The 12,913-nt window shown below is 37.9% G+C and overlaps 1 protein-coding gene across 1 annotated transcript in view; it reads right to left on the minus strand.

The window, feature by feature from the left end:
* Window positions 1-480: 480 nt before the first annotated feature.
* The window catches only part of LOC134677147 (actin-like protein 6A), a 32,700-nt gene continuing 20,267 nt past the window's right edge, over window positions 481-12,913 (minus strand). The window contains exons 8-9 of the mRNA XM_063535605.1: window positions 11,766-11,852; window positions 481-3,514 (exon numbers count right to left, since the gene is read on the minus strand). Of these exons, the coding sequence (XP_063391675.1) occupies window positions 3,411-3,514; window positions 11,766-11,852 (191 nt within the window). The 3' untranslated portion in view covers window positions 481-3,410. The remainder of the gene's footprint in view (window positions 3,515-11,765; window positions 11,853-12,913) is intronic.

Here is a 12,913-nt window from a genome sequence, read left to right on the forward strand (position 1 = left end):
TGGCAATAAGGTATGATACATACCGGTTGTGGCCTGTAATATGAGCAAAAAATTAGACTGTAGGCCATACTCCTCATACTAACATTTGTTCAGCGACTTTAAAAAAAAAAAACTTGTGGTTGGATTTTTAATACACTAAAGTTTATTCTAAGACGCAACGAATTGCGAATTTTGTTTTGTTTAAGGCGTGACAAGCAACGTCAATCACAATGATATGGCGTGGCGATGGCGTCCATTGAAGATAATATATATTTTGTATGAAAAATAGGGAGTCTAAATAATTCATAATTTTTAAAAGTTGTAGAACAAAAGTGTCACCGTTTGAGGAGTACAATCTATGTTTTAATTAATTGCTCATGTTACAGGCCACACCCGGTATACCTATAAACTCCATATTTGATGTAGCACTTGGCATGAAATGAAAATTTAGCCTGGTCGGACAAGGTTTTCAAGGTGTATAGCAATAAAAACAAGCAAGGAATTGATTAAAAACTTTATTTCAGTCATAATACCATACATTCGATAAAATTGTTTTTCTAGTTCAATATCTATACATTATGAATAGTTTTCTGTATACTGCAAAACGTAATTCAAGACCAATAAAAGTAAGAAATGTTGCCACTTTTTTACTAGCGCGTCTTGTATTTATGTACAAATAAATAAATAAAAGTACTTTTTTAAATAGTAGGAGTAAAATTACTAATGAATAAATTATCTTAGCGTGATTATTTATCAAAAGGAATTTACAATTTTAGAAACAAATTATTGTAATGGCAACATTGTCTCACTTTTTTTGGTCTTGAATTACGTTTTGCAGTATAGAAAATGTAACCAAATAAACGCGCATTTCAGGTTTTTATTTTGCAAATTGCATACCTATACCGTTTCTTTGTTGGTTTTTGTTTAATATTTCACTAGAAAAAAACAGTTTATCGCTGAAATAATATTCAAATTTACACGACTTAGGCCCACTTGCACCATCCCACTAACCTGGGGTTAAACCGTTAACCTAGTGTCAAATTGTACTGGTAACCATGGCAACTCTCATTCCACTAACGACTGGGTTAGTGGAATGGTGCAAGGGGCCTTAGTGACATTTCCAGATGAGGATTTTATGAGATAGCTTTATGGTACATTCACGTCTGAAAATATCGATACGGACAAAGCGCCAAAAATATGTAATATGTACATTGTGCAGTCAACTGTAAAAATATGGGCGCACAAATCATCTCAAAAATATGTCCCATAGTCCTTCTGTCAGCGAATTAAGAACTAATGGGACATATTTTTGAATAAGTTGGCTACATCCATATTTTTGACACTATGTCCGTATCGATAGTTTTACACGTGACTGTAGATGTCTAATAGTTTTATCTACAATATAATATTGAATACCACTTCAGCGACCTCAATACACCTCAAACTTTTAAACAGCTATTTCATTTATTCTAAAAATCCACATACGTAAGTACCTAGTCTTAATTGCGCCTAGTACTTCTGTCTGCGCCCGTTTTGCTCTTAATGGGCGTCCAGACGAGACAATCAAATTTACAATTGACGTCAATTTCATCAAGCGTCCACAATTCAATCATCGATTTTAAATTTATGTTGACATTCGAGCGCTTGAATTAAAAAAATCACCCAAACGCGCATAATAAGCGTCAAAAATTGGCACTCTTGCGTCCGCACCTCCATTTGATCCTTGGAGGATATAACCAAACGGAGACGCCATGTCTGTAATTTTCGGAACAAAAAAGGTTTGCCGATTTTTGCGGGGGAGGCGCACGTCAAATGTATACGTAACGTAAAAATAGCCATGTCAGATAAACGTCAGTCCATACAATGTGTATGACCAATGGCCGCCTGTTTTCGACAGAGGGGAACGCCTGTTAATGGCTACTCCGTTTGGTTATATGCTCTTTTTTGTGACAAACAAGAATTTGACACTAAACGTAGGAGTAGGATTGACAGGTAGAGTCAGACAGAAAAGTCTGCGGCGATTTTGATAGTCCACGCAGTGCAAGTGCAAGGGTCATTTGAAACGTCATACTTATATGAAATTATGACGTGTAAATAACACTTGCACTGCGTGGGCTATCAAAATCACTGCAGACTTTTCTTGGTCTAACTAACCGGCCGGCCAACCACATCGTCCCGCCTGGATACCGCATTACTTTTACACTAATACTTATTATTCTTATTAAATAAGCGAGCTCTATCTTAAGGGGCCCACTGATTAACAGTCCGCCGGACGGTATCGGCCTGTCAGTTGTACGGAACTGTCAAAATTTTGTTCTAACTGACAGGCCGATACCGTCCGGCGGACTGTTAATCAGTGGGCCCTTTTAACCTACAGGTCGTATCACGAAAGCTGGCACGAATGGAATGTACGAAACATTCATTGTATGAGTGAGACATATATCGGTATACAGCCAGAGCCGTCATTTTATTGGCAGTGAGGAGACACTCGTGCCTTCGGGCATTCTCGGCTCCGTTAGGCTCAGCATTGCTCCAAACTCCGAGCAATTATTAGGGTTGACACAACTTGAATCCCTTTTCGTGCACGACCACAGATAAGAAAATGACTTGAATTTTGACAAACCTAAATAGCCGATAGGGATAGTGCCATATATTATGACTCCTCTACACGATGGGCCAACGCCGGCCACTCCAAGGGACGCAGTCATGCGGTAGAATGAGATAGCAATATCACTTGCTCCCTCCAACGCATAAATGCGTCCCTTGGAGTGGCCGGCGTTGGCCCATCGTATAGAGGAGCCATTATAAAGGTGCATAAATCACGCGAGGTTCGAAAAAGTAGCAAAACACCTAGCGTGATTTGTGCACAAATCCTTTCTGTATGGTAGTACTATTAGGTACTTATTCTGTGATGATACACATAGATAGAGTCGGACCAAAAAAAGTCTGCAGCGGATTTGGTAGCCCACGCGCAGTGCAAGTGTCATTTATACGTCATAATTTCATAGAAGTTTGACGTTTAAAATAACACTTTCACTGCGTGGGCTATCAAATACTCTGCAGACTATTCTGGGTCTGACTCTATTTTCATTCACTCATTCGTTCCATTCGTGCCAGCTCTTGTGAATTGACATCTACAGGGTGTGTCTGAGCATGGGGCTTTAAATCCAGGGCTTGATTTTACTCGCTAAACTAAGCTACTTTTACTACGGGACCAACCCGGAAACCGGGAAAATTTTTTGGCTTTTCCATAGAAAACGTCGACATCTGATCAGCATGCAAAATGTATGAAAAAGTAAAAAAAATTCGGGATTTCGGGGTTGGTACCACAGTAAAAGTAGCTCAGTTTAGCGAGTAGAATCGAGCCCTGGATTTAAAGCCCCATGGTCAGACACACACTGTATGTATATCGAGATACTGCAGAACGGTTTTTAAGGGCATTTCCTTTCGAGCTGCCCTTTGCCGCCCTCGTCGTATTCCTGTGACGATATCCACATCTGTTGGAACGAGCCGATGGACGCTAGGATGGACCCGCCTGTGACAAAAAGTGTGTATTTGGTTATAGCATCGAGAAATATAACTACTACTTCTGCTATTCCTCGTTTTTTTAGCATTAGAAAAAAGGTAAACAATCTTGATGTGTCTTTTAATTGAAAAACACATTTTAAAAATAAGTTATGGCAAATATGTAACAATTATGAATCTAATACGATCATTTATATTCTTCTGCTTTCATAAGTAATAGTTTTTGATTTTTTTTTTTTAAACAATTATGGCCTGGATGCGAGTCCTTTAAGCCAAGTCTTTATTTTGCTATTGTTAGAACACTTCATTTAAAGAGTTAAATGGCAAAGAATGCACTAATAATTTTATTACAACACACTTCACTTTATATCTTCAACACTGTTGATTTTATATACTTGTATAATGGAACGTAACTGTCAACATTTTTAAGAATATCGGTGAGGCGGCGGGGGACATTATTATCAAACACTTCACTTAATTCACTTGCAAGGATGAGTCTTTCAAACGCAAACACTTGGCATTTAAATATAAGGTGTTCAACATCTGCAACGCTACCATTCTGGCAGTGAGGACATGTACCATCGGCTATAATCGAAAATCTGGCTAAGTGCGCTGGTGCACAGTTGTGACCAAACCTCAATCTATTGATGGTGGTAATAAAGCTACGACTTCCAATCTTTATCTTCTCATACCAAGGCTTTCCAGGTAAGTCGGTTTGAATACTAGCGTACCATCTTCCTTTTGTCTCTCTATCTTTGGTCCATAAATCTATCCACATCTTAGCCACTACAGTCTTAACAGAAGCTTGACAATCAGTTAGTGGAATTCTGGTACTACATCTTACATCTAATTCGTTGATACCTAAATAAGCAGCTTTGTCTGCAACTTCATTCCCTGTTATACCAGTATGGGATGGAATCCACATAAAATTAATATTTACATTATTATTTTTCAGTTGTAATAACAACTTTTTAATTTGGTACAATATAAAATTATCTTTATAATGCAATTGATTATTCTGTAATCCATAAATTAAACTAAGTGAATCAGTGAAAATAAAGAAATGCTTATATTCTGACATTCTTAATATAACTTTCAGGGCTTCAAATACAGCATATGCTTCAGCCGTAAATATGGAACATAAATCATTCAACCTAAAGCTTTGTACAAATTTAGTCTGAGGATCATACACTGCACTTCGAACATGGGACTCTGCTTTACTACCATCTGTGTATAATTTGTAATAATTGGGAATTTGTGATAAGAAATGTAGAAAATCAGTATTATTATTGATAGATTTTGTGCATACTGTAATGTTTAAAAGTTTACTATTAAAGCTATCGTCATAACATGGCCAAATTTCATTTTTATATATATTACTAAACTTAGCTTCCACCTGTAAGAGTAATGCTGTTAACTTAGGAATTCTGGGATGACCCTTTATTCTTCTTATTATACTTTGATTATTTTTAGCATATATCTTAATTAAATATCTGTAAGCTAACAACACCCATCTGACAGGTAAAGGCATTGTTTTTGTCTCTACTTCCATTGCTCTTATTGGGGTTGAACACATTGCTCCCGATATTATTCGCATTGCCTTATTTTGAATTATTTGTAACTTATGTGTGTGATCAGTATTCATATGTACAAGAAAACTATAATCAAAGTGACTTCTGACTAGGGTTTTGTATAGTAAGGACAGTACTTTAGGGTCGGCACCCCAAGATATACCGGCAAGACATCTCATAATATTTAAACCTTTAACAGAATTACAAATTATGTGCTTAGCATGTAGCTCAAAATTTAAATGATTATCTATTACTACGCCTAGAAACTTATGAGAAGGAACTTCTCTAATAATCCCATTATTATATACAATATTTACATTTGTTGTGTCTTTGCTCACTATTAATAACTTGCTTTTGTCAGGATTTATCTTTAAGTGTAAATAATTATTGTAATAAACTTGAAGTTCATTAAGTGCATTATTAATGTGAGCTTTAGCTACATCTAGATTAGAATTAATAGAATATATTACAAGATCATCTGCAAATTGCAGTATACTAACATTAGAACTATTTACAAATGAGTTTATCTCGCTAGTGTACAAATTATACAGTAAAGGAGACAGCGTTGCTCCTTGCATTGTGCCTTTGGAAACTTGTCGTGGTCCATGTAATATGTTATTAAATTTTACATATAGCTCTCTATCATCTAAGAAATTAAATATCCATTTGCATAATTTCCCAGGGATATTAATATTAGATAGAACTTTTACTAGTATTGTAGGATCAACATTGTCAAATGCTCCTTGTACATCTAAAAATATACAAACAGCATGTGACTTGTTATAATTAGCTAATTTTAAATCAGAAACAAGAGATATGAAGCTGTCAGAACAGCTTCTACCTCGTCGAAAGCCGTTTTGAAATGGAGGCAATATGTTGTTTGCCTCAACATACCAATCAAGTCTAGTCTTTATCATATTCTCAAAAACCTTACCAATACATGATGATAGAGAAATTGGTCTATAAGAGTTGGCCTCACTAGGAGGTTTATCTGGTTTCAAAATAGGTACTACACATTGTGATTTCCAAGATTGAGGTATTTTGCCATGTATCCAAAGTAAATTCATAATTCTTAGTAAAACTTTTTGACCATTAACATGCAGCTTCTTTAAAAGTAGGTATGGTATATCATCTAAGCCTGGGGTAGTATTTTTCCTAGATTGCAGACTTACAATGAATTCCTCCCAAGTAAAAGGTTCAATAAGGTACTTAGACTCATTGTTATCATTGTTACTTTCAAATAAACTTTCTATAGAGCTAGGATCGTTACTACAACCTTGGGTTAGTTTAGTTATAAATGGTTCTATAAATTCATCATTTTTAATTATCTGCTTAGATTTTAATCCCTTAAAACGTTTAATATTGTTCCATATTAACCCAATAGGTGTACATCGATTTAAAGAAGCACAAAAACTACGCCAACTACTAGTTCTTTCCTCTGCTATTGTGCGTTTTTTAAGAGCAACAAGTTTCTTGTACGTAATATAATTTTCTATGGATGGATTCGCCCTGTAATATTTTAATGCCTCGTAGGCTTTAATGACAATATCCTCACATTTTTTATTCCACCAAGGAACCGGCGGTCTGCTGATAAAGTTTGTATTTTTAGTAAGTTTTGGGATACATTGTATTTTTAATAGGTGGAGTTCAGAAGTAAATTTGTCATATAATTGTATAGGATCATTCTCATTTAAAGGAAAATCCGAGAATACCTCTTCTGAAAGCTCTTTATATTTATTCCAGTCAGCTTTAGTATATATAAATTTATCTATAGGGGCACTTATTTGATATTTTTCAAGAGAGGTCAATATACTAACTATAGTAGGGTAGTGATAACTGCCCATAGGGTCGTCGTGGACTTGCCACTCGCACAGAGGTGCTATGCTTGCACTGCAGAAGCTAACATCGATCGCTGAAGGATTTCGATTAGGGTAAGTAACTGTAGTTGGGTTTCCGTCATTTAAGATACATAAGTCTAAGTCACTTATAATATCGAACAGTGTGTTACCTCGGGATTGGTTAGTAGCGCAACCAAACGCTGTATGATGTGCATTGAAATCTCCTGATATTATTATAGGTGTTGGTAATTTTTCAATTATATTTTTAAGTCTATTTAGTCTTATGTGTGGACGGTTTGGAGGACAGTACACACATAAAACAGATAAAGGCCCTCGGTCAGTCACAATTGAGATCGCTACATTTTGAATACTTTCATAAAAGTTAGTCTGTATAAAAGTATGTTTGTATATATTTTTAACAAGTATAGCAACTCCGCCATGTCCATTTTTACTATATTTGCAGTAAATATTATAATTAGGTATTCTAAAAGCAGTAGTTGGTTTTAACCAGGTTTCATTAAGAAGACAAACATCAATATTATTAAGTTTTAAAAAATTAATTAGCAACGGTTTTTTATTTGAAACAGATTGAATATTGAATTGAGCAATACGAATGTGTGTAGGATCCATTATTTAATGTTTTTAATAAGCATATCTTTAATAGAACTATTAGTGATTGGGTTGGAATCGGTCTTGTTGGCTAATTCTATGAGAGTGCTAACCAGTGCATTCATTAAATCTGTATTCTGTAACAATTCTTTTTTAATGTCAAATTTCGGGATTTCTGCTGGTGTAGAAAGGACAGGTTTTTGCGATTGTGTTTTTGGTGTTTTTTCAGGTCTTACAGTTTTGCTTTTGTCAGGTAACGCCGGAAACTCGACTTTTCTCGTGTCAGCCTTAGAAGCATATGTGATGTTTGTCTTCTTTTCCATTATTTTTTTAAGTTTTACAGGACAAGCTTTTGAAATTGCCAAGTGGGGGCCGCTACAATTGGCACAACATAAGTCATTCGGTTTTTCACAGTCCTTATAAAAGTGGTCGCCCGAGCAAATGGAGCAACGCTTTTTTCCGTTACATACTTTAGCTGCATGATTAAATTTAAAGCATTTGAAACACTGCAGTAGTGGAGGCACATATTCAAATACTCGGTACGAGAATAAATCGTACTGTACATTGTCCGGTAGTACATGCGACAAGAATGTAATGCTCACCGTCTGTAAGGGAACACGATCCTGTCCGATTTTTTTGGTGAAGCGGCGGACCGCTATGATCTCATAAATAGAGCTCAACTTTGTGTATAAATCCTTGTTCGAGATATTGACTGGCACGAATCGAATTATCCCAGTTTTTTCGATTTGGGTCGCCGGTATGTACGCCTTCATGTTGTTTTTGGTCAAAAATGCAGTGTTGCTTAGAAAGTTGTTTGCATTATTATATTGCTTGAAAACGACTGCAATTTTGTTAGCGTTTACGCGCTGTATAGCTGTTACACCTTTTATGCCATTTGTGAATATGTGGTTGAGAAATATTGGACTTTTATTTCCCAATCTGTCCTTTGCGTCCACATGCTCTACAAAAACTTTAAACTCTAGTTTTCCCGAGTTCTCAGGGTATAGTCTTTTGTAGTCCGGTTTAAAGTACGGTAAATAAGCACTATTAGTTTGCTCACCCCCGCCGCCATCGTCCGTGCCGCCTTGGCCGTCGGTTTTGGAGCGCTTGAGGGTGGGCGGGTTTTCCCCGCCCCCCTCGTTATCTCCCATTGTTAAAACACTATATAACTATAATTATTTACAACTTTTAACATTAAATATATACAAGTTAAGTCAGTTTAAACTACTTTAAACTAATAAATAACAATTTTTAAAAGTTGGAGCGCAAATTTTCCGTCTACTTTTTTTAAATTCCCGCCAAAGAATCCAGTTTTTGATTTTTAAAAAGCGTTTTTCAATTAAAAGACATGCCAAGATCGCTTACCTTCTTGCAAGTTCTTTCTAATGCTAAAAAAAATGAACTATAGAAATATAGTAGAGAAAGAGTGGTAACTCCATACATGAGTTCTCTTATCAAAACGCGCGTTATTTCGTAGGCGACATCTGGCGTCTAGTAGTGGAATTTATCAGTAATGTTAGTTGATAATAGATGTCGCGACGAACGAAAACTAATGCTCAACAATTTTGAGCTAAGGGGTCATCCATTAATTACGTCACACGAATTTCTAGGTTTTTTGACCCCTCCCCCCTCCTTGTCACACTTGGTCACATTTGGCAAACCCCTACCCCCTAATGTGACGTCACATTTTTTTCTACGAAATTGCCAAATCGAATTAAGTAAGTATCTAAGTATTATTAATAATTTATCAAAATATTTTTGACGATATTAGTAATTTTATAACCCAAAACTGCTTAGGAAAGAAAATTAAACGAATAAAAACGATTATCGTTTTAAAAACTTGTTATTTAAATGTATAGCGAATAAAATAATTTAAATAAACTTTCGGTTACTGGTGAAGTTAAAGTGACGTCACAACATTTTCTTGAAACCCCTTTCCTCCCCCTAAACGTGTGATGTAATTAATGGATGACCCCTAATTTTATAACCGGATTAAATCGAACTCTATTTTAACTCCTTCTGTTTCTAATATTAGTTGTACATTGTTTTAGTAGTACATTTTTCGTCATCTGGTGTAAAGTAGCGGTACTGATAGTTCCACTACTTGACTTCAGATGTTGACTATGAAATAACGCGCGTTTTGGTAAGGAAATTGATGTATGGAGTTACCACTATTTCTATAGTTATACAGTAAAATTTCGATAATGCGGCACTTCGATGGTCCGGAATACCCCGTAATCCGGCATTAAAATTGCAACATTTTCGCCGTTCAATATTTTTATAAATGACTAAGTTCCAGATAGGAGTAGATTTTTGTTTGAATGAAGTATTTTAGTATAATGTATTTCTACGACATACTAATAAAAACCGGGCAAGTGCGAGTCGGACTCGCGCACGAAGGGTTCCGTCGTATCGTTTAAGTCCTTATTCATTGATATTTATTATGTTATTTCTTTTCATGGTATTTATTACAAAGTTATAAATTATTAGCATAACCGATTATTATTATAAATACCACCATCGATAATCTGCGAAGGTCGCGACACGCATCCCTACAAGCGGGTAGTAAAAGGGGCGGGGCCGGCCTAAAGATTTATGGCCACATCGGAACGATCCTTTGGCGTCTACAATAGTGTAGGGTGTTATAATAGTTTTCACCACACCAGGCGGCGTAGCACGGTCGCTTTTTTATTAGTGATGTACCGACTATTGATTTGGCCGACTAGCCGACTAGCCGACTAATCGGCGCTCGGATGGCCCATTAGTCGGCCGACTAGTCGGCTAGTCGGCCGGATCATTAGTTTCGTCTAAGTTCGATTCAGATGCACTTAAAAACAACCGTTTTATCCCTTTCTATTCGTCATATTATAAATATACATATAGTAACGCTGAAAAATGAAATGAACAAAAAATTCTTAAGGCTATATGTCATACGACAATTCGAACAAAAGTTTTCGTAAATAGGAATGTGGGTAAAATAGGTGAAAAGCTTATGGTAAATATTTGCTGTTTATATCTTTTTGCCCCGTTTTTCTGTCATTTATAAAGTGCCGACTAATCGGCCATTTTTGCCGACTAGTCGCCGACTAATCGCCGACTACAAATAAGGCCGGATAGTCGGCTTTCCCGACTAGTCGGCGACTAGTCGGTACATCCCTAGTTTTTATCCCTTGTCACCATGCCTGTCACGTTCTAACAAGTATGTTAGTGCGAAAGGGACGCGCATAGTGATAGTCGATAAAAATGGAACCGTGCTGCGCCCGCAGCACGGAAAGAATTACTTTGCACTTCAAAAACTAATAGCAAAGTTGCATTTTATCCATATGTGAGGCAAAGTAATCATGCAAATTTTGAGTTGTTTTCTTATGTTTGCTGGTAGAATTGACTTTTAAATGATGATTTTGGATGATAAATATTTAATAACATTCATTTGGATTTGATTTTGTTTGATATTTTACATTTAATATTTGCTTCGGGTTGGTGTGGTGAAAATTTTTGTGTTTCACTCGGGGGCAAATTTTGTTTAACCTTCGTGCTTTGAAACCCTCGCAACGCTCAAGATTCCATTTTTAGAACCACTCGCTACGCTCGTGGTTCAATTTTGGAATCTTCCGCTTGCTCGGGTATCAATACTAGCACGAGCGGTTAAACAACAACTTTGCCCCCTTGTAAAACAATAGTACATTATTGTCGAGGCTCGGAAGTAGCTACTTGCAGGCTGAGGATTCGTTTTAAACGGACGACCTTGGGAGTCCGTTTAATTGAATCCGAAGCCAGCAAGTAGCCTTCCAGCCGAGTCATATATAGTGCTTTTCTCAAAAATGGTGCAAGAAATATAAATATCATAGAAATATTTTACAAAACCAACGTTCTTACGTATATATTTTCACAGAAAAAAGCCCTTGCCGCCTTTTTTTTTTAATAAAAAAATAGAAGTGTATTTTTCTGCCGAAAATACGCCAACCTATTTGAGACAACTAAATAGTCGCGGTACAAATCATCTGTTTGGCTGTTTAATGGGCCTGTGCCTTCATTTAATATGGCCATTTCAAATTTTAAAAAGTCTGGAACTCGACAAATAATGGAATTTGTATGCAACATTGCAGTCCCAAAAGCGAGACTGCAATGTTTTTAACTTTTTAATTTTTGAGTGACCATAAACTACGCGCTTCGCGACCTATTTTTTAGACGGCAAAGTCGACTTTGCCGTCCATTTTTGAGAAAATAACTATTATAGTGTTACCGATCCAGGCGGCGAAGCGGCGCTCGGTGGGCGAGGGCGCGGCGTGGCTCTTGAGGCGGTGCGCGGACGGCGCGCGCGCCGCCAGCTCTGCAAGTTCATACTACATTAACCCCGCACCAACAACACACATGTATGATAATAAGCAGTGTTATGGCTCCTCTACACGATGGGCCAACGCCGGCCACTCCACGGGACGCAGCCATGCGGTAGAATGAGATAGCAATATCACTTGCTCCCTCTAACGCATAAATACGTCACTTGGAGTCAGGGCTCGGAAACCGGTATTTGCTCCATGCAAAAATACCGTTATTATTACGTTCTTTTTCGTTCTTTGGTTTATTATTTCTTTTTTAATTGGACAATCTGATAACACAAATTCGATACCTAAATAAATGATCCGGTCTTACGTACAAAGCATAAAATAATTCAAAATATTGGTCTATTTCGGGGTTTTTAAAAAATACCGGTTCCGAGCCCTGCTTGGAGTGGCCGGCGTTGGCCCATCGTGTAGTCCTAGCTATAAGGGTCGGTCACATCAAACGGTTCGTATCGTTAAAGAGTTCATAAAATTTTTATGTATGGAAAGTTTCATAGTGGCGCGCCGGCTGACGTTGAGCAGTCTGTCAAATGTGGTTGGTGCAAATGGGCCTTACGACAATAAGGGCCATTTGCACCATCCCACTATCCCGGAGTTAAGCGGTTAAGCCGTTAATCCAGTGTTAAATTGTACTGGCAACCATGGTATAACTCCAGGTTTAACCGGTTAACCCCGGATCAGTGGAATGGTGCAAGTACGCCTTATTCTAGTAAATGTATATCAGTAATATATGTGTTACCCTTGGCGAGGCGCTCCAGCCAGCCGGGCGTGTTGGCGCCGCCGCCGCACGCCACCACGGCGCCCCACAGCGCCGGCCGCGCGTCCGCGTCGCACGCCGCCGCCGCCGCGCAAGCTGACAACGTCACCATGAGCTGCTAGTGTTATAAGCGAGTGTTACCCTTGGCGAGGCGCTCCAGCCAGCCGGGCGTGTTGGCGCCGCCGCCGCACGCCACCACGGCGCCCCACAGCGCCGGCCGCGCGTCCGCGTCGCACGCCGCCGCCGCCGCGCAAGCTGACAACGTCACCATGAGCTGCTAGTGTTATAAGCGAG

This window comes from Cydia fagiglandana, chromosome 25, assembly GCF_963556715.1.
Source record: "Cydia fagiglandana chromosome 25, ilCydFagi1.1, whole genome shotgun sequence".
NCBI lineage: Eukaryota > Metazoa > Arthropoda > Insecta > Lepidoptera > Tortricidae > Cydia > Cydia fagiglandana.